Below are 21,629 nucleotides of genomic sequence, written 5' to 3'. Positions count from 1 at the left end.
AACAGCTTACTATTCTTGCAATACCAGGTCGATACAAGTACCGAATGCATAACATGTTCCTATTCTATTTACTTATTCCAAAAACATATATAATATATTGGTGCGGGAGAATTGTCTGTATTCTGTCAATCATGTATTTTAATAAAACGCTGACTGGCGGGGCAGGAAGTATAGGTGGGTCAACCAGACAGGAAGTAGAGACGGGGCAATGAGAACAGGAGAATGCTGGAAAGGAGGAAGCCCATTCCTCCCATTCCTGCCCAGACCACCGAGAAGCAAGATGTAATCTGCCCGACTGAAAAAGGTATTGAGCCATATGGCTAACACAGATAAGAACAATGGGTTAATATAAGCTGCAAGAGATAATAAGTTGCCCAAGCTAATGGGCCAATCAGTTTTATAACCTATGGAAATCTCTGTGTGATTTTCTTTGGGGCTTGCGGGCCCTCGTGTTACAATATATTCCTGGAGAGATAATACATCAGATAGAAAACTGACAAAGACAGATGCTACACTTGATGTTGGTCAAAAGCCCAAGAAGCAATTAGCTGGAATTTAAACACAGATTAAGTGCTGGAGATAAGCTCAGGAATAATACTTATGTAGCCTATTATTTGACCTTTAACATGGAAAAAACAAAACTAACAAACAAAAACCCACCACTGTGAAAGATAAATTAAGTCTAACTATAAAATCTAAGCTCTGACTAAGTCATGCTAAGTTCAGTTCTGTACATTCCTAGAAAAACAAGCAGAAAAAGCAAGTTACAGTCTTAGTGTACAGAGAACTTTTCAACAAGGCAAAGGTCATTATAATTATTACAGATGAGCCAGGCTTGGGGACACACACTTTAATTTTAGTACTCAGGAGGCAGAAGCAGATAGACCTCTGAGTTCAAGCCCAGTCTGGTCCACAGAAAGAGTTTCAGTCCAGTCAGGCCTATACAGTAAGTAAAACCTTGTCTTAAACATATATATTTATAAGTGGCAGTACCATGGATTCTTTTTTGCTGTTTTTAATATAACCCCTGGGTAAGAAAAACTGTATATATTCCAATAGAAATATTTGGGGTCATGACCAGGCAAGTCAAAAAGCATCACAAAAGCATCCAAAAACATAGACCAAAAAAAAAAACCCTTAGTATTTTAAAATATTATACATATATATATATATATATATATATAGAGAGAGAGAGAGAGAGAGAGAGAGAGACTGTTCTCAGAATGGCAATGATTAACATGAATAGGAGTTTGGAGACAGGGGAGGGTGGAATGAGAGAGGGAAGGAGGGACGGGGAGTTGGGGGAAAATGTATATCACATTCTATACAAACAATTAAAATGAGAAGGGAAAAAAAAGAGCTTAGAGAAGCAAGCATTTTTTATAAAACTGGTGATTTTTTTTCAGTGCTGTGAATAGAATTCAAGACCTCAGGAATGCTAAACCAAGCACTCTACCACAGAGTTTTCAGTCCCCAACCCCCATGGTAGTAAAATTTTATACATATCTAAAGAGTAATATGGCAAGGTTTATCAAAATTCTATAGTTTTCAATTCTGAAAATCCACCTGTAGAAATTTATCCTTTAAAAAAGCATATGGGAGCTGTGGAGGTGATGAAATCGAGTGCTTGCTAAGAAAGCATGGAAGTCTGAGTTCAGGATCCCAGCACCTATGTCGGGTCTAGAAGGGAACCAAGGAAGACATCCCAACATTCTGGCCTCCACAAACATCAAGTGAGCAACCCCATACACAAGCAAACAACACATACACAAAAGCATTCAAAGACATTATATACATTTTCACTTTGATAACCACCAAAAAAATCAACTCAATTATCAACTATCAGGAGATTGAATAAATTAATGAAGTATCAAATAAAGTGGAGCCACTAAAAATCTTGACTTAAAGAAATATAAAATATGTTCATTACTCACAACCTCATACAATTACCATATGACCCAGAAATTCCATTCTTAGAAATATACTCAAAAAAAATTAAAACGTATGCCCCAACAAATATGTATGCACTAATATTACAGCAAAATTATTCAGAATAGCCAAAAATATCCACATGCAAACAAAGGCATTTTATTTAGCCATAAACATGAGGACCAGGCAAGTAGATCAGTTGTACAAAGATTGCCTATACAAGGCCCTGAATTTGATCCCCAGCACTGCATAAACTGGGTATAATGATTCACATGTCTGTACTGGCAACACTTGCAAAGTAGAGGCAGAAGGACACAGAGTTCAAGATCATCCTTGGTTACATCCTACACAATATCCATTGGCATCTTGGAAGCTAGCTTGTGACACAGGAGACTCCGTCTCAAAAAAAAGTACTATTACATGTTACCAAAAGGCTTATTCTTGAAGCATTCATTATGCTAAATGAAAGAAGCCTGACATAAAAGGTCAAGTCTATGCTTCCACTTTCACTAAATGCCTAAAACAGTCAATCCATAAAACCAAGTATGAATCCCAGCACTCAGGAGGTAGGTGCAGACAGTTATCTGTGAGTTCGAAGTCAGCCAGAGACACATGATGAAAATCTATCTCAAAACAGAACTTTTTTTTTCAAAACAACCAGAAAGTAGCTCATAGCTGCAAGCAGAAAGGGGAATTAGACATGATATTCAATATTAGGCTTCTTTTGTGATTGATATGCTATGCATGTGATATACTTATAATATGGCTATACTAAAATCATTGAGATACACTTTAAAACAGGAAATTTAGCATTTTGTAATGTGGCACATGAAATTTTAGTGGTATTATAAAAATTTGAAAGTATAAAATATACCTGTGGATAAAAAATTAATGTGATGTGTTTTAATAAAAAACATATACAATATGATTTTACTTTTATTTGTATGTAAAATATCTGTGGCTATATAAGCCTATTGCCCAGATAACAGTTCCATATACTATACTAACAGTCTTAATTACTATCAGAAAAAATTACCAGGAAATGATCCCCTTTAGTATCATTTCAAGTTTTTCTTTTTAAAGGAGCATATATTAGTTTCAAAAAGACAAAAAGCAACAAAATTATTACCATCTGTAAAGAAAAGTAAATAACTAACACAAAAAAATACACAAAGTTGAGAAAAATCCAGGAGACAGTAAGCATATATTGTTAACCTGGGGTCCATGAATATCAGGGAATCTGTGAAACTGTATACAGGAAGAAACTATATCACAGATTTCAGAGACCTAGACAACCTACACAGTAGTGATAGCGGTAACTATGACCTTTGTCAAAAACGGAACTTAATATTCATGTCACAATATAGCTGTTACAAAAATCTTAGAATATTTTCACTGTTTTATATATAATGTAATAATATAGGAAAGTACAAACACTTTCATATCACATTTGTTTTTATTAATTTTGGTATTTCAATTAAGAGTTTTGTTTGGTTACGAATTTTTAGGGGAGGAGCTAATTTTCTTTTCTTTTTTTTTTTTTTGAGACAAGGTGTCATGTATCACACGATATCCCTGAACTCCCCTAAGTGGCCAAGGAACCTTGAACTTCTGATCCTCTTGCCTCCATCTCCAAAGTGCTGGATTACAAGTGAGGGCCATTACAGCCAACTATATATGGTGGTAACAGAACCAACAGTAAATGATGCTAATTTGCACTCTACACCAAATAAGATAAACACTCAGCACAACAGGTTCCTTTTCAATCCAATTTATTTCCTTTCATTTACCTTTAATTACTATGCAAAAGAACACAGCCTTCTCCAGGCTATCAATGGTGTTCTCAGAACCTAGCAAAAGTTAACCTATAAAGTTTACAGGCCAGGAAGTCAATACTGAAGACACTTGGTCAAAATTAAGGGCCTAAATTACGAAAACCACTCCAGTAGAGATTGCAGCAATCTATTTCTCTATTTTTTTTTTTTTAAGACAGGATTTCATTATATAGCCCTAGCTGGTCTGAGTAGAACTCAGTATACTGGTAAGACTGGGTTCAAACTTAGAGATCTAGATGTTCTGCTTCTCAAATGCTAAGAGTAAGGACTTGTGCCACCACTAACACAAAATTCATTATTCCCTTCCCTGAAACGACTTTTCGGCATATTCTCACTTACTCTGAGTTCTCTCCTTCATATAAAATAACCAATGTGCCTTGAAAGCTTTCTTTTTTTCATCCCAACATAAATCTATTTTATTAGTTCCTTGAGAATTTCATTCAGTATTTTGATTATTATCTACAACACCACTTTAAACCTATTTATTGATTATATTTTAATTCTAAATCTTAAAAGAAACTTATTCTCATTCCAACTGATACCTCTTGTCTACCAGATTAATCTTCTAACTAAAATTTTCATTTCCTGAAAATTTCATCCATGAGCAGTGTACTTACATCATTTCTACTTTTTCTCCACTTCATATATATATAATGTGTATCCATCATTTTGTGTTACTTGATTAATCAACATGTGTTTGGGGCTGAATATCTAAACTGGCTATCAGAGGACTTGTCACTGGATAAAGTTCCTTCTCCCTCTCTCAGAGCCACAGAGTACCCTAAAGCTCCTCATGCAGAAGTGGATCTTGTGAGATTAATCCATTTATATTGGCATGTCGAATGGTGTTGTCATTATGCAGGTCTTGTTAAGGCAACCATATTGTTGAGATTTCATGGTTCTGCTTCCCTGCCCTGTCTTTGCACCAGGCAATCTGGTTTTCTGGCTCTTATAATCTTCCTGACCCCTCTTCATAGGGGTTTCATTGCAGATCTGCCCAATGGGGTTGAGCACTTCACAGTCACTTATTTTTTGCATTCTGATCAGCTGTGGTTTTCATGTGGCCTCCGTGTGCTGCAAAAATAAGCTTCTTCGTTGAAGGATGAAAGCTATACCTTTCAGGCTGGACTGGTATTCAGGTTGCTCAACTCAAGCTAGGCCTTCTTCAAATGTTCAGGTTAATATTTTTAACATAAATCCCAGTAATCAGGTGCTCACCTGTGTGTAAGACCCAGCTTCCATCCCTAGCACAGTTTGAAAAAGAATGAGTAAACTTTAAACTTTTATCAACATGCTCAAATCATCTAATGGTTCCCAAAGTCTTTAATAGTATAGGTCAAGTAAGAGATTTTGGAGCTATACAGTATCTACCAGTAAAATTAAGTGTGTGGTTAATTAATGAATGCTTTTAAAATAAAGCCACATTATAACTTTCAAATTAAATATTAGTAAAAAAAAAACCTCAACATCAGTATTTTAAAAATACTTGCTGCTCTAAAATTAAAATCTGTGTCAATGACCAAAGACAAAACTAACATCCCTTATGTAGAAACAGATCCCACTTAAAAATCACGCTTTAATCTGCCCCATGTTCCTATTATTCAAGTTAGCCAGAAGTTAAATTGACTTTCCAAAAACTTAACATCTGCAAATATATATGTTGATGTAATTTCCACTGCTTACAAAGACACTTATGTATTTAATACACATTTCCTAATCTCTTACTATATACAAAGCATTATATATTTCTTATTATGTTTCAAACACTTGAGTCACAAAGATGAAGTATACATCATCTTTATGTTTCAAAATGACATAGTCTAGAAGCAAAGCCAAGACATAAACAAAGTAATTTTAAGACCCTGTGGCAAATTTTATCAAAGAGGAACAGGCAGGATGCTAAAGGCACACAAGGAAAGTCATAAAGCAAAGCCTGGAAGTGTCAGATAAGGTTTCCCAGATTAAGCAGCACCTGAGGTGAATTATTGAAGCAGTCAGTGGGGTCATAAAGTATAAGGTACTGCAGGCACATTTCAAGCACAGAGCAGACTGTAAGTCACTCACTATGCTAAGCTAGGGAATATGTGAGAAGAAAGAGGAATAAATAATAAAACCGGAGAGGTACTCAAAGAAAAGATCTTGTTGGGCCTTCCTTATAATGGTATGAAATGTGCACTGTATTCTAGGAGACTAGGAAAACATCCTGGAAAACACAGGCTAGAAATTTCAACAACCTAATTGTCAATCCTCCACTTAATATATAGACGATCATGAAATCCGTTTCAGCATTCTCATTAAAATATACAGTAGGGATTAATAATATCAATCTCACCAATACTATAAAGAAAAATGGTATTTCATTTAAATCTAACATAGAGACAGTAAATGTTCACACCCCTGACTTGATAGTAGTTACTAATTTTTATTTATTTTTTGCTTTTTGTTTTTTTGAGACAGGGTTTCTCTGGGTATCCCTGGCTGTCCTGGAACTACCTCTATAGGTCCAACTGCCCTCAAACTCAGAGATTCACCGGCCTCTGCTTCTTGAGTGCTGAGGATAAAGGCATGCACCACCACCACCACCCAGGTAAACTTGTATATCTTTAAGTAATAACAAAAAAAAAACCTTAGCTGAATATGATGGCTCACATCTGCAATTCTAATACTAGATAGATTGAGACAAGAGGAGTGTCTTGAGTTATAGAATAACCTGGACTGTAAAGTGAAATCCCACCTCAGGTGAAATAACTAAAATTACAAAAATAATAATAACAGAATATGTAATAAAGATCTTACTTGACCCTCAAAATCAAAATATTTACATCTTTACTGAAAGTCTACTAACTCAATCTAGCACACAATGTATAACCAGAAAATATTAAAATATTAACTATTATTATAGCTGAAACATTTTAAGTATGAAATAGAAGATGCAATAAAATTTACAAAAATCTGATGATAACAAATATAAAGGAACAAAAGGAATGAAAGAAAATGATAAGGATGTTGCTGTAACTTATTTCCTTGCTGTCCTTTCATTTCACCATAAAGGGGAAAAAAAGGACTTCTACCTCTGCTTACTCATCCCTGTAAGTTAAAACACATTATGTACTGTCCGTAACAGCACTAAATGTTACCGTCAGTTAGCATATTCACTTGTTTGCTATAACCAGACTTAAATGCCCTATGCATGGAATAATAGGGACTCTGGAGTCAAACATGACCCAATGTAAACAGGAATGTTAAGTAACTTGTATGTTTACTAATAAGAAGCTGCAATAGCTAGCATATATTGAAGTTATCAGATCTGTTAGCTATCATTCTAAACACTTTATGAGAATTAGATCATTTAATCAGTATTTAACCCTGAGATAAGCGCTATTATTATCTTCTCATTACAGATGAAGAAACTGAAACATAGAGAAATTAAATGAATTTCTGGTAGCTACAACATGGAAGGCTCATGGCTCAAATTCTTAAGAATCATACTGTCTATATCACAGTATTTTCAGAAAGATTAGTTTAGATTACATGTGCAGAGTCTGTGGGAGTGAATTTTCTTAGTTCTTGGTATTTAGTAATCTAAAAAGTATTAGTTCCATCCCACAGTAAAGACTTGATCCAAAAGGGAGGGAGGGAAAGAAAAGCAGGCTATTTTAACTCAGTGAGTGATAGGACACAAAGATAGCATGCTTAGCACCCTAGGTTCAACTTCAACATTACATATGCTTATTACACACAAAACATTGTGCTTTAAATGTCTTCATTTCCTAGACCCCTAAGTTCAATAGCTTATAGCCATTTTAAAAATTAATAAATACATACTAATTGGCTAGGTATGGGTTTGTGGTTCCTTTTAAAATTATTTCCTATGCCGGGCGGTGGTGGCGCACGCCTTTAATCCCAGCACTCAGGAGGCAGAGGCAGGCGGATCTCTGTGAGTTTGAGGCCAGCCTGGTCTACAAGAGCTAGTTCCAGGACAGGAACCAAAAGCTACGGAGAAACCCTGTCTCGAAAAATCAAAAAAAAAAAATTATTTCCTTTATAAACAGAGTCTTGCTATATAGCAGAACCTTGTCTTGAACTTACTACTCTCCTGCCATAGTCCTCCAACTGCTGAGATTTCAGGTGTGTCTCCATGCCCAGTATGGTTGTATGAATGTATTTGAATGTTTCCCAGTTGGTGGACTGGGAAGGACTAGGAAGTGTGGCCTTGTTGGAAGAGGTGTGTCACTGGAAGGTGGGCTTTGAGGTCTCACACCAATCCCAGTAAATGTTGTTCTCTCTCCAACTTGCTGCTTGGCTACCTGCTTGCCTGATATCATGCTCTCTGCCATGATGGTCAAAGGCTCATCCTTGATAAATATAAGCAAGTTCCCGATTAAATGTGACACCAGCTAAATAATACTCGTCCTGATTCAGAGTTTTCAAACCTGGAACAATTTTACAGTTACGTTACTCTTATGTTATTCTTATGATGTGGATCTAGAATGTTCTCTGCAGACTGGATTAAAGGTTTGGTTAGCAACTAATAGGCTCCAGTTTTCAAGATGCAAAACATTAGAAATATTTACCATAAAGAAATTACTGAACCACTCAAAACTCCTCCTCAGAGGGGAGTAAGACAGAGAGTGAGGGAGAAGAGCTGGCAGGAAGAGAAGGAAAGGAAAGAATAAAAGAGAGGAAAGGAGTGAGGAAGGGAGGAATGGGGAAAGGTAAAATGAATGCGATCCATAACCAAGGTAAAGGAATACTAAGAGATACATAGTCAAATTCTTAGGGAAGAAGTAAGCAAATGAGTCAAGGTTTCACACTGTAAGATTCCTGGGCAATGAAAGAATACACTATGACTCAATTAAAATTGAAGTCACCCAAAGATAAAATCTATTTCATGTACTAGAAGTCCAGTGTTAGTGCAGTTAGTAAAGCAAAGATGTAGTATTTTCATTGTGAAGCATAGAACATGGATTAATAATTATATTTTTGTTGTTTACTTTGATGTCTTTATTGTTATTTCTGGATTAAGACTCACATATATTATTTTAATAACTTTAAAATTACTAAATAGCAAAAGGAAACAGAATATGGCATGGTTCACCTAAATGGCATTTCTTTGAAGTAAAAAAAAAAAAAATAGTAAAAGAAATTTAGAAAGGAAAAAAAGTTCTCTGTGAAATTAAACCCCAGAAACTGAAATTCAGAATTCTGGCTCACAGTTCCAATTGATTTCAAAATATAGGAAACAAATCAAACAGCCAGAACCAAGTAAACCACAATAACTACCAATTATTTCACAGTAAAAGACATGCCTACCAAATGCAACTAAATTTGTAAGTTCTCATAAAATTGCAAACCTTTAAACAGTTGGTAAAGTCCATTTGCCACTCAAGCCTTTCCCATCAGGGTTGTGTCCCTGTCTCCTTGTGGCTCCTCATTCCCTTTCCTCTCCTTTCCTACCCTTTTCCCCTCAAATTTTACTTTGAGGATGGAAAGGATTTCCTAAGTATTATAACTTTTAGATGTAATTTTACAAGTATGCATGTTGCACGTATTCTACTCAGTCTTAATAAAAACCCAGAGCAGAGTCAGACATCAGGGAGTGAAAGCTGGGAGATCAGAGAAGCAGAGCAGTCAGCCACAAGAGAGACCTTTTACCTCTACCAGAGCCTCAGAAAGAAAGGGTGATCCTGTCCCTGAGTCCTCAGACTGCATGTGAGCTCCTGTCTTCTCCCACCTTATATTCCTCTCTCTGCCCAGCCCTATCACTCCAACTCCCTAGTGCTGGGATTAAAGGCTTGTGATCCCAAGTGCTGGGATCATCTTTGTGTGAGCTGTTTCTCAGATTCAATCTCATGTAGCTCAGGGTGGACTTGAACTCACAGAGCTCCGTCTGCCTGTCTCCCCAGTGCTGGAATTAAAAGTGTGTGCCACCAATGCCTGGACTCTTTGTCTAACTAGTGGCTTAGCTCTACACTTGATTTTCAGACAAGCTTTATTTGTTAGATCAGAAACAAAATATCATTACATATATACTATCATCTAAACTAATACCCCTGAAGCCCTCTGTAGCAAGAATAAACTTACTTCCATCCAGGGTTATTTTCCACATTTGCTGTATTTAAATAATGCTCTATAACAAATTCTTGCCAATGAAATTAGAGGAAATGTCCCTTTCAGTTCTTAAGAAATAGTCTGTGAACAATAAAGAGAATCCAAGATCCTAGGAATGGAGGAGTCACAAAACATAAGGTGCACTAAAAGTAGGTTACCACAAGACAACAACCATGTTAACCAGTACATTCAAACTTCTGCATGTTAAAGCACTAAAATTTTATGGTAAAGTTATTGCCATAATCAGCATTAGCAGTAAAGACAGAAATTTCTAAATATTTTAATCCCTCTTAATTAAAGGTGTTTATAATGAATATTCTGGAAAGGTTGTTTAAAATTCCTTTAGACCACCTTTCAAAATCTAATAATATTCCACCTTGATTTTGTTGTAATTTCTTTAGTTTAAACAAAAAGGATGAATATTTCCAGTTAAAAATAAACTATCCACATGCTTGGCTCTTTTGTTTGTTTGGAGTAGGGGGCTTCCTTTTTTGTTTTCGGGGAGGGCTGGTTTGGTTTGTCAGCCTGAACTGACCTGAACTACAGGGTTCTGCCTCTGCCTCACAAGGGGTGAGATTATAGGCATGTACCTATAATCAAAGCAGACTGAAGAGGATGTGACGATAGAGGAATTCCTACTCACTGCCGGTGGGAGTGTAAACTAGTACAGCCAGTATAGAAATTACCTCAAAAAAATTAAAAACAGGGCAGCCATATGATCCAGCTATTATCATTCCTATATATGTCTACTCAAAAGACTCTATGTCCTGACAGTAATAAACATTCACATTCATATTTATTAAAGCTATATTCATGATAGCAAGGAAATGCAATCAGCCTAGATACCCATAATGAAAATGTGGTATACAAACACAATAAAATTCTAGTCAGCTGTAAAGAATAATTTTCAAGAAAATGAGTGGCCTGGAAAACATATTAAGCCAACTAATACAAATCCACAATGACAAAACCAACATTCTCTCTTCGTATGCAGAGTCTAGCTTGTGCATACATATGTATGTAAGTGGGAATAAAGTTGGATATTTATATTCCCATTTATACTAGAATGGACTCCAAGAAAGAGTAAAGAGACTCTGAGGAGGGAGACGAAGCATGAAAGAACATACATGACATGAAATCAGACAGGGGTACAGGAGTAAAACAAAGGATTAAAGGGCTGGAGTGATAAGAGGGAAATCAAAACAAATTTCTTTGAAAATACAACAGTGATACTTAACACCTTGTATGTTAAAGTTTTATGTAAATCAAAGTATGTTTTGCCTTCTAATAAAGCTAACCCTATAAACATGTATATATATACTCACATATATATAATTTTCACTAGTTATATATATCAAAACTTTCACTGAATTCTTTGAAATTTTAGAAAACCTCACTGTATATGTACAAAATTTAGAAAATATATTAAGATTATTGTTAAAAACAAAGATAAAATCTAACTAGAGGCACTGATGTTTCTAAGAACCATTTTTTATTTTTAATTATAAGTGTATGTGTCTATAAATAATTATGTGGAAGCCAGAAGAGTGTCAGATCCCATAGAGCTGGCATCAGTTATCAGCTGCCCAACATGGGTGCTGGGAGTACAACTCTGGCCCTCTGTGTAGCACTATGTCGCTCAGTTGCCTCTCTAACCTCAAAATTTGTATTTTTCAAGAGACATGAACTTAACTCTCAATGAAATTATTCCCACATTCTCACTGCTCTGTCTTCACCCCCATCCCAAAAAAGAAAGAGGGGCACCTTAAATTAGAACCAAGTAAAATGGCAACTGCCTATAACTGCATAAGGAGGCTGAGGCAGGAGGAGGATAAGTCTGAGGTAAGCTTACCTCACAGGGCAAGCCCCTCAAAAAATTTTTAAGAAGCAAGCAATTTTAAAACTTGCGATTCTTTTAATCTTTCCTGGCTTTACTTTATACTCCTCACTATTACGGTTTTCCCAAAACATAAATCAAAATTAAATTTAAAAAAACTTAAAATTCAATGACTAACACATTTATCACTCTATACAAAACAATGTGAAATAGCAAATTATCATAAGATGGTAGAAAAGCTTTGCTGACACTCAGAAAGGGACTTCTAAAGGTTTTATTTACCAGAATTAATAATATGAACTGGAAGACCACTTTTATAAAAGACACAATTCTAGTTCTCTGATCCATTTTAACATTTGATTGCATTCAGACATGTACAGAACTTAGAATCCTCCCCCTGGGGATATGTTACAAAAATTCTCAAGTAATTAAACTAAGGGACTATTCAAAAATAGTAAGCACATCAAATACAGCTATTTACTATAAACTCACACGTAAAGCTCCAATGAAAACTTTATTTCTAGAAAAAGTACATCTCATATGCTCACAAACACTTTCTATATCTCGAAGGCCTAAAAAAAAAAAAAAAAAAAAAAAAAAAAAAAAAAACTTCTTTTGCCCTTCAGTGTTGGAAACCAAACCCAGGGCTTCACACATGCAAGGTGAGTTGTACACAAAGCTACATCCCCAGCTGTATTTTCTTGGTCCCTAAGTCAGTTAAGCAATCGTTCTAGGTAATTAATGAGTATTTGGACTTAAAAATGCGTGCCACGCATGTTTTCTCATCCTAGTCTTACAACCTTACTGAAAAGATTAAAAACAAACAAACAAACAAAAAAAACACCTCTAGATATTCTAATGAGAAAGAGAATAGGAGAACAAATACGAATTTCATGGCCATGGTTCTAATAGGTCTGTAAAAGTTAAAGAGCTTTTCCATTGAACTGCACACATCAGGCTGTTCTTCAAGTGCCGGTAATAGAAAACAGCTTTAACTCCTCCTATCCCCCACCCCCAGCTTCCCAGCGAACAATATACCGTTTCTTTGTGAGACCAGGTTCAGAAAGAGCAGTCTCTGGCCATCACACTGACCACAGCCTAAAAACATCCAATCTGTCCTGGAACTCCACCCACAGGCAAGGTCTAACTGTGTGGGCTAAGTAAGCACCCCTGTAAAGACAGTGAGGTGAATGGGCAAGGCAATCAGAGGCCGTTTATAAATAGTTCTGCGAAGCACTCCGTCTATCAGCAGGTTTACCTTTAGGTCCGTTTTCTGACTTGGTCCTTCTAAAATAGCTTTCCAGGAGCACCCCGGGAAGCCGCTTGGTCTAGGTCGGGGAGACTTGAGGAAAGCATGTTTGGTTGTCCAGGGAGGGCTATGCTGACGGGCAACTGAGACCCCGAGAGGATGAGGTAGCATCTCAGGGCGCTAGGCTGGGCTGCCCCTGTGTACACGCAGCTCAGCTAAACTCCTGAGCACAATCCCCCTAAACAGCCTAAGCTACATAAGCTGGCCCGGCGAAGGTGACAGCTCGGGGAACTTCCTCTTCCTTGGCGACCTCCTCAGATCCAAGTGTCCACGCCTTTCCCTCCAGGAGGCAGGGCAGGAGCAATTTCAAATTCCCCAGATCGATCCGACCCCACCAGCAGCACAGGCCACGAAGGCCAGTTCCCCTTCCTGCCCCCGCCTTTCCTGGGTGATTCTCTCCCTTCGCGTTAGGGAAAAAAAAAAAAAACAAATCTGGCCAACGCTAAAGTGATCTCCAACAACAACAACAAAGACGTCTTTACTCGGGCTCGCCCCGCACGCAGCCTTCGGGGAAGGGCGGAGAGGGGGGCTCCGAGGAGCCCGTCTTCCGAGATGGACTGTTTGGATTCACTTTCCCTCGGGGTCCCCCCCACGCCAGCCGGGGAAAGGCCTGCAGTTCGAACGCCCCAATCTGCCTCCGTCTCCCCTCGGGAGCCGTGGGGACGGCCCAGGCGACCGCCACCCGCGTGTCCCGCCCCCGACCCTCACCTGGCCAGGCCCGGGGCAGCGCCCAGGGCCCGCGCGAGCACGGCGTCCCGGGAGCGTCCGGGGAGGCCGGCGGGCGGGCGGGCGGGAGGCCGGCGGGCGGGCGGGCGCGAAGACGGTTAGGCCGCGCTGCAGGCCGGCGCGCTTCCTGCCGCGGTCCCAGCCTCGGGCAGCGCGGCCCGAGACCCCGCCGCCCGCCGCGGGGGCCGCGCTCCCTCCCGCATCCGCCGCCCGCCGCGGGGCCCCGCCGAGCGCTTCTCACCTGCGAGGCTCCCGAGCTCCGGGCCTCGAAGCGGGAGGACCACGCCGCTCAGGGGTCCCCCGACGCCCGCCGGCCCCCTCCCCACACGCACACGGCAGGGAACCCGCGCCCCGAGGCGACGCGGGCCGGCTCCCGCCACCACACTCACACACACACGCGCGCACACACGCACACCCACTCGCGCGGGGCCGCCTCCCGCCCGCCAAAGTCCCAACTCACACACCCACACACGTACGTCCCTCGCCCACCTCACTTCCCCTCGCTCCACTCCCGGTCCTACTCCGGGGCGCGGAAAACACTCTACCTCATTCTCCTCCGCGGGCCCAGGACGAGCAACAGCAGCCATTTCCCCGCGGCAGGGGAAACACCACACACACGCGCACACACAAACACGCGCGCGCGCACCAGGCCCCCACAGATGCTCCCCTCCACACCTCAGACGCAAACACAAACACCCACGCCCGCCCGCCCGCTCGCCCCAAGGGCCCGCGGCGGCAGGAGGCCGGGCCCCGGAAGGCGAGCGCGCCGAGCCGGCCGCCCAGGCCCGCGCCCCTCTCCTCACCTGCATTCAGCGCGCCAGGGTCCGGGCGGCGACGGCGACGGCGGCGGCGGGGCGACTGCTGGGGCTGCGGCGGCGGGGGAGGCGGCGGCGGCGGTGGCGGCGGGGCTGAGGGCAGTAAAGACATGCAGGCAGCCCGCCGGGGGGAGAGGCACCGGCCGGAGGGGACGCGGGGCGGGCGGGCCGGGCCGGGCCGCCTGAGGAACCACCGAGGCGGCGGACGGAGGCCGAGGGGAGCGGAGACCAGACGGATCGGGACGGGGACGGGGTGAGGGGAGACGCGGGCCCGGCCGCGCCGCGCAGGAGAGGGCCCCGCCAGGCGCCGGAGACGCGGCGAGCCGCTGCTGCGAGAGCCTCGCGGAGCCCGGCCTTGGCCTTGGCCTTCTCCTGTGCTGAGGCGGCCGCCGCTGCGGGGGTTGCTGCCGCCGAGCCGGGTTTGCTTGCCGAGGCCGGGCCGAGCCGAGAGAGGGAGAAAGAGAGAAAAGAGAGAGACGCGAGCGTTCGGTGCCTTCGCTCTAATTCACACACGCTCACACCCCCGAGGGCCGGGGGAGAGGAGTCCGGGCGCTACCGCTTTGGAGATTAATAACAAGGTGCAGAGAGTGCGAGGAGGAGGAGGAGGTTGATTGACGTGGAGGGGCTGGCGGGAGTCAGTCACTCCCCAGCGCCGAGGGGTGAGGTGACGGCGGGAAGGGGCGGGGCTCCGGCACCGCGCTGCGGGAGGTGCGCGTGCGCGCGGGGCGGCCGAGCCGCTGGCTGGCTTCCTTCCTCGCCCCCGCCGGTGGTGTTTTGGAAAAAATAAAAATTCTCCCTGATTAGATTGAGCTGAGGAGACTTGTAGGATTATCAGGACCTCGGTGTTGACGGGCATGCGGGAAGACACGCGGGGACCTGCGTGGACTCCGCACTGATTTCCCCCCCCACGCTCGCCCCACGCAGGCCCACTGCAGAGCCCAGGGCGTTCTAGCTGGTTAAGGAGATGGCAGGTGAGGCGAAGTGACCCAAGGAAATGTTTTCTCACGTCCGCAGTGGGTTTCTTTCCTTCTTTTCCTTTTTAACAGGTAGCGTATCTAAGTTACGTGGCGGGAGGTGAATTTAAAACCCTCTGACGCTTTGCGATAACCCCGTCCTATTTTTAAAGCCTCCCTTCTCGCGATAAAACTGTATTTGGCAGTTTGCGGCAGTTACGGCATGAAAACATTTAAGGGTAAACTAGAAATATTATTGGTTGCCGCGTGAATGGAGCTTGCTATTTTAAGTTCGGAGGGATGTGTTTTGCCACTTGAAGGTTTTTCCACCAACAGACCAAGAAGCCAGTTGCATCTGCTCTTCACGACAGAACGCCGCCGTGGATTTGCACTTTCCGTCCCTGCCGGTGCGTGGCTCTGGGCTGGGTATTTGCCGAGGATGGTCCAGAGGTGTTTACACCGTTCAACACATTTTATCCGCGAGAAAAACGTTCTATTTAGCCCACTAAAGCAACCGTGTGTGGTTGCAGCTTACATCATGCCCTGTTGCTGAGTGTTTAAAGCCTTTATCGCTTGCGAGGGGAGAAAAGGGATGTGATTAAAATGCAAATCATTTATGAAAAACTGAACTGCCCTTTTCATCTTGTCACCAGGAAGTGTGAATGACTGAAAAAGCCCCTCTGGGCCAGAAAGACCTACAAGCTACCTGTTGTTTTTCCATCCTTGTTCAGTTTCTTCTTCCCTGGCTAGCAACAGCCCCCACCCCCACCCCCAAACACATACACACTTTTTGTAAAAGGTGTTAAAATAGTCTTAAATTCTGCAAGAAGTCTATTCAATCCCAACTATTTTAGTTGAGGCTGACAAAAATACAATAATTAGTAATCTTTAGCTCTGGAAACAGCACAGTCAAACAAGTGACTTCAGGAGGCCAGGGCAGTCAGTGAACCTGCCTTCGCTGTACCTTATTTGCCATCAAATTTCTTGACACATACCCGCAAAGTAGAGCTACTATCAAATGTTGAAAAAGATAAGTAAATCCTTCAAAATTTAAGTCAGATAAATGTGATACTTACATGTCTCGCCCGTCTTCGAACACCTCTAGATGGATTTCTAGCTCATCCACAGTAAGCAAACAGACATGCCAGGCGTGGTATGTGCGCTCCCAGTCCTGGAGAGACAAACATGTATAGTACCTCACAGTCCTGGCAGGGGAAGCTGAGACATAAACAGGAAGTTCTCAGAGAACGAGCCAAAAATGAAAGGTGACACAAATTATCGAACAATGCCTAGAAGGACAGGTTGGAAGCACTGACATTTTTACCTCAGCCATCTGATACTACCCATCACCGGCTGCTTTAGTAGAAATAGCACAGGGAGAAGAGAGAGGGCCATTGTGGATTTTTAAAAAGCACTAATAAATCTTGAGGCCCAGACTTAACGTAGGTAAATGTTCGTTGCTGGTGTCTAAATTTAAGTAGTAAATGTTTCACAGCATTGGGGGCAAGGGGGCTAATTAGAACCTTTAGAATTTAGAGTGTAAATGGTAAATAATGTTTTTATTAAAAGCTCCATTGGAGGTGGGGGCTGGAGAGATGATTCAGTGGTTGAAAGCACAGGATGCTCTTCCAGAGGACCTGTTTGATACCCAGCACCTACATGGAGGCTCACAAACATCTGTGACTCCTGTTCTAGGGGATCTGATGTTCTCTTCAGACTCCCTTGGGCACCAGACACTCAGACATACATTTGAGCAAAACAAGTACATGAACGTCAATAAATAATTTTTAAAACCTCATCTGAATCCAGTCACATTCAGATAATCCCTGCTCACAGAGGTATTTTCTGTAAGATAGCAAGTATATTGACTCTCTACAAACAAAAGTAAAAGACTAATTTGGACACATATCCCATCCTTGGCATGTTGGGAACTCTATCCAGGGATTTACAAGGCCTCCAGCATCCTTTCTTTCCAGGTTTTTTTTTTTTTTTGGTTGGTTGGTTTTTTTTTTTTAAATATTTTTATTTATTATGTATACAGTGTTCTGTCTTCATATATGCTTACTCGCCAGAGAGGGCACCAGATCTCATTACAGATGGTTGTGAGCCACCATGTGATTGCTGGGAATTGAACTCAGGACCTCAGGAAGAGCAGTCAGTGCCCTTAACCTCTGAGCCATCTCTCCAGTTGGTTGGTTTTTTGAGACAAGGTGGTTTCTCTGTGTAACAGTCCTTCCTGTCCTAGAACTCGCTTTGTAGATCAGGCTGGCCTTGAACTCACTGAGATCCGCTTCCTCTGGCTCCCGAGTGCTTTAAAGGCTGAACACTACCACCCCAACAGACTAGTGAGCTACGATCCTTAGCTCTAGATGTTAGAACAGAGACAATCTCCCTGCACTCCCCAGGCTATCCTTCAACTCTCCTCCTCCCTCCTGAGTACTAACTTTACAGCGTTCTACCACTGTACTGGTTTCCCTAACCATTTTTAAAAAATAATTTTTATAGAACAGAGGTGGTGGTGCATGCTTATGAGCTCAGGAGGCAGAGGCAGGAGGATTGCTGCAAGTTCAAGGCAAAGGGCCAGCAGCCTGGTCAACATTCTTGGCCTACTGTGACTACAGAGTGGGATCCTGTCTCAATAAAAGAAAACTTGTTGGGTGTTTTTCATGTTTGTCAGGTTTTACCTTTTTAAAAAAAATTATAAATTAGAATAAAATAGAAAAACCTCTGCTTTGGCGATTGGGAATGGAGCTGTAATAAATAAACACCGGAGTACAGATCTGTCTTTGGCATACTGAGTTTGTTGATGTTATCTCATTTGTTTCTAATTTGTATTTCCTTGTTGACTATCCATAGTGATGGGTAAACTAATTTTCTAGAATTAATCAGCATACAATGTATACACTTAAAGAAATGTATTCTGTAAATAAATACAATTATGTGTCAATGAAAATTAAAAGTGTTCCTTTTAAAGAGCTTTTGGAGCTAGAGATATGGCTCAATCATTAAAAGCCCTGTCTGTACTTGTCCCTACAATCCATATCCTGTAACTCAGGCTCCAGGAGATCCAACACCCTCTTCTGGCTTCCAAGGATGAGTGTTCATAGGCGCACGCATGTGCTCACACACACACACACACACACACACACACACACACAATTAAATCTTAAAAACAAGAAGGGGTAGTTTATCCAATTTAAATTTCTTAAGAAAAATTTTTAGGCCAAATTGCCTTAATAGAAATTTTGTTTATATGATTGCAGAATTGGTTCATTCTTTCTCAGTGAAGAACGTACTTGTTCTGTGATTTGTTCCAAATTAGCATTTGAAACATTTTATCTGAATAAATCTTCTCATCCATGTTTTCATTGGTATCCTACTGCTATCAAATTCTGTTCAACAACTTACTCAAAAGCAAAGATTTCATGTTTTTTTAAACAAAATTACTACTGTTTGATTAATTTTATTTTATTGGTTTTATTACTTATGTTTATAGCTACAAGTTCATAACTTTTAAGAAAATTCACATTTAGATTTATTTAAGATATAATTAGTAAAATAGGACTGGAGAGATGATTTGGTGGCTAAGAGTGCTTGATGCTTTTCAAGCAGACCTGAGTTCTGCTCCCAACATCTATGCTGGGCTTCTAACTCTAGCTCCGGGGGATCCAAGGCCACATTTTCTGGCCTCCAAGGGCACCTGCACACACATTGTAAACATACACAGAGATAAACACATATACATAAATGAATAAAAATAAATATTAAAATGTTAGTAAGGTAGTTAAATGTATTTTTACTCCATGTTTATGGATACAGAGTAACTTTAACTTGCTCTTAACTGTAGTCATGGACATATCACTTTGTCACACTCACTTGGCCCGAGTTTTGATTCCCAGAACCATAAATAAATAAGTAAATGACTTTAACTCTGAAATAAGTAGTGTGTTTGATGATAGTCCAGTCAGTAAAATGCTTGCCTTGCAAGATAGAGGACTCAAGTTTGATCCTCCAGAACCTACCCAAAAAATGGGGGGTCTGGATATGGTGGCACAAAGCAGGAGCCAGAGGGGACTGGAAGATAGGCAGATCCCTGGGACTCACTGGCCAGTCAGTCTAGCATACTTGGTGAGTTCCAAAGCAATAAAACACTCTGACTCCAAAATAAAAACACAAAACAAGCAAAAGGGAAGGAAACACAGTGGTTAGAACTTCAGAAGCAACAGATGAAGTTGTCTTCTGGCCTCCACCCACGAGCTTGTGCCCACTTACATATGAACATATCATACAAAATGCACGCAAATATGTATTTTTTTTTACTTTCCAGACCTCCTCACAGGACTTCCAAACTATATTTTAGTAAAATGACAGTCAATATTTCCCTGAACTGCATTTTCTGTGCTCTTGTCATCTACATCACCCTCTCTCCTCCTTTCTTAATCTATTTTTTGTTTCTTTTTGGTGTTTTTACTTTGGGTTTGAAATTTGTTCAAGTGTGTTCATTCCTTGCATGTACTGATGTGCACACTTCTGTGGTATGTGCATTTGGAAGCCCAAGGGTGTCTTCAACCTTAGGTGTCTGATGGAGGAAGGTCATTGGCTAATAAAGGCACTGCCCTGGCCCATTTTATTGGTTAGAGGATAGGTGGGAGGAGTAAACAGAACAGGACTCTGGGAGGAAGAGGAAGTGAGCTCAGACTCCACAGCTCTGCTCTCTCGGGAGCAGACGCCTCAGAGAGAGACGCCAGGCCCCGCTCCCGGGATGAAGCTCCGACCCAGGATGGACATAGGCTAGAGAATCTCCCCGGTAAGCGCACCTTGGGGTGCTACACACAGATGATTAGGAATGAGCTAAATTAATATGTGAGAATTAGCCTAGAAGAGAATGGGCCAAGCCGTGTTTAAATGAATACAGTTTGTGTGTTGTTATTTCGGGCATAAGCTAGCCTAGCGGGCGGCTGGGGAGCTGGGGTGCTGGGGACGCGGCCCCGCCGCCCCTAATACTACAGGTGTCATTTCTCAATGGCTATGTACCTAATTGGTTTGTTGGTGTTTTTGGAGGGTTTGGTTTCTAGGATATTTTTGTTAGTGGTTGCTTGGTTGGGTTGGCTTTTTTGACCTGGAGCTCACCAAGTAGGCTAAGATAATAGTCTAGCAAGCCCTAATCATACACCTGTCTGTCTTTTCCTGGTGCTCTGGGGTTACAAAAATGCAAGACCACACCTGACTTATTTTTTTTTCATTTAGTGAAAATGTTTTTTTTTTTTAAATATAACATACCTGGTTATGGTTTTCCTTTTTTCCACTTCTCCCACTTCCTCCCCAAAACCTGACATTTTTAATGTGGGTTTTGGATGCTGTTGTTTGGAAATAGAAGTTAGTGTGACCCAAGTTGGCTTTGTATTTGCTATGCAGTGAGGATGACCTTGAACTTTCAATCATTCTGCTTGCAAGTGTTTTGATTATAGGACTGGGCCTCCATGTCCGGTTTTGTAGGTTCCTAAGGATCAAACTAAGGACTTTGTGTGTGCTAAGCAAACATTCTACCAACTGAGTTATAGCCCAAGCCCCTGGGGTTTGTTGTGTTATTTGCTGGTTTGTTTTTGAGCCAAGATCTCACATTATAGTGAATGATGGCCTGCTGTATAGCCAGACAACCTTGGAAGTCGTGGCAATCCTACATCCTCCTCCCAAGGGCTCAGATTACAGGCATGCACCAGTATGATGAACTGTTTCTTATTTTTCTTGAAGGTATCAACTGCCATTGGTGTGTACATCCACGGGTGGTGACTTATTGTTTCCACCCTTCTCCTGGCTCATCAACTCTTTCCATTGCCCTTCTCCTTGTTCCTTTCTCCAGATTGGCTATGGCTATCACCCAGTACACTGCTACTTTGATGTAATAGCTACTTTTCTTGTTGCTAAGATGAAACATCTGACAAGCATCATCTTAATGGAGGAAGGGTTTATTCTGGCTTATGGTTCAAGGAGATACAGTCCATCATGGCAGCAGGAGCAGGGGGAAGCTAATCACATTGCATCACAGTGAAGGAAGTAGGGCTGAGCTTTAAAATCTCAAGACATTCCCCCCAAGTGATCCACTTCCTCCAATGA

At 41.5% G+C, this 21,629-nt stretch overlaps 1 protein-coding gene across 4 annotated transcripts in view; it reads right to left on the bottom strand.

Moving 5' to 3' along the window:
- The window catches only part of Cnot6l (CCR4-NOT transcription complex subunit 6 like), a 75,913-nt gene extending 60,891 nt beyond the window's left edge, over positions 1 to 15,022 (bottom strand). For 2 of the 4 annotated variants that reach the window (XM_041671190.1, XM_041671193.1), the window contains exon 1: positions 14,293 to 14,348. In XM_041671190.1, the coding sequence (XP_041527124.1) occupies positions 14,293 to 14,297 (5 nt within the window). In that variant the 5' untranslated portion in view covers positions 14,298 to 14,348. Of the gene's footprint in view, positions 1 to 13,988; positions 14,103 to 14,292; positions 14,349 to 14,550 lie in introns of those variants that run through there. The other 2 variants (XM_041671191.1, XM_041671194.1) reach the window with 2 other exon arrangements.
- Between the last annotated feature and the right edge of the window lie 6,607 nt (positions 15,023 to 21,629).

The sequence above is a fragment of the Microtus oregoni genome, unplaced genomic scaffold, assembly GCF_018167655.1.
Source record: "Microtus oregoni isolate MIOR12 unplaced genomic scaffold, Mior012 000021F_ref0000039, whole genome shotgun sequence".
Lineage (NCBI taxonomy): Eukaryota > Metazoa > Chordata > Mammalia > Rodentia > Cricetidae > Microtus > Microtus oregoni.
The sequence above is the reverse complement of the archived record's forward strand: the minus strand, read 5'-3'. Positions and strand labels throughout refer to the sequence as shown.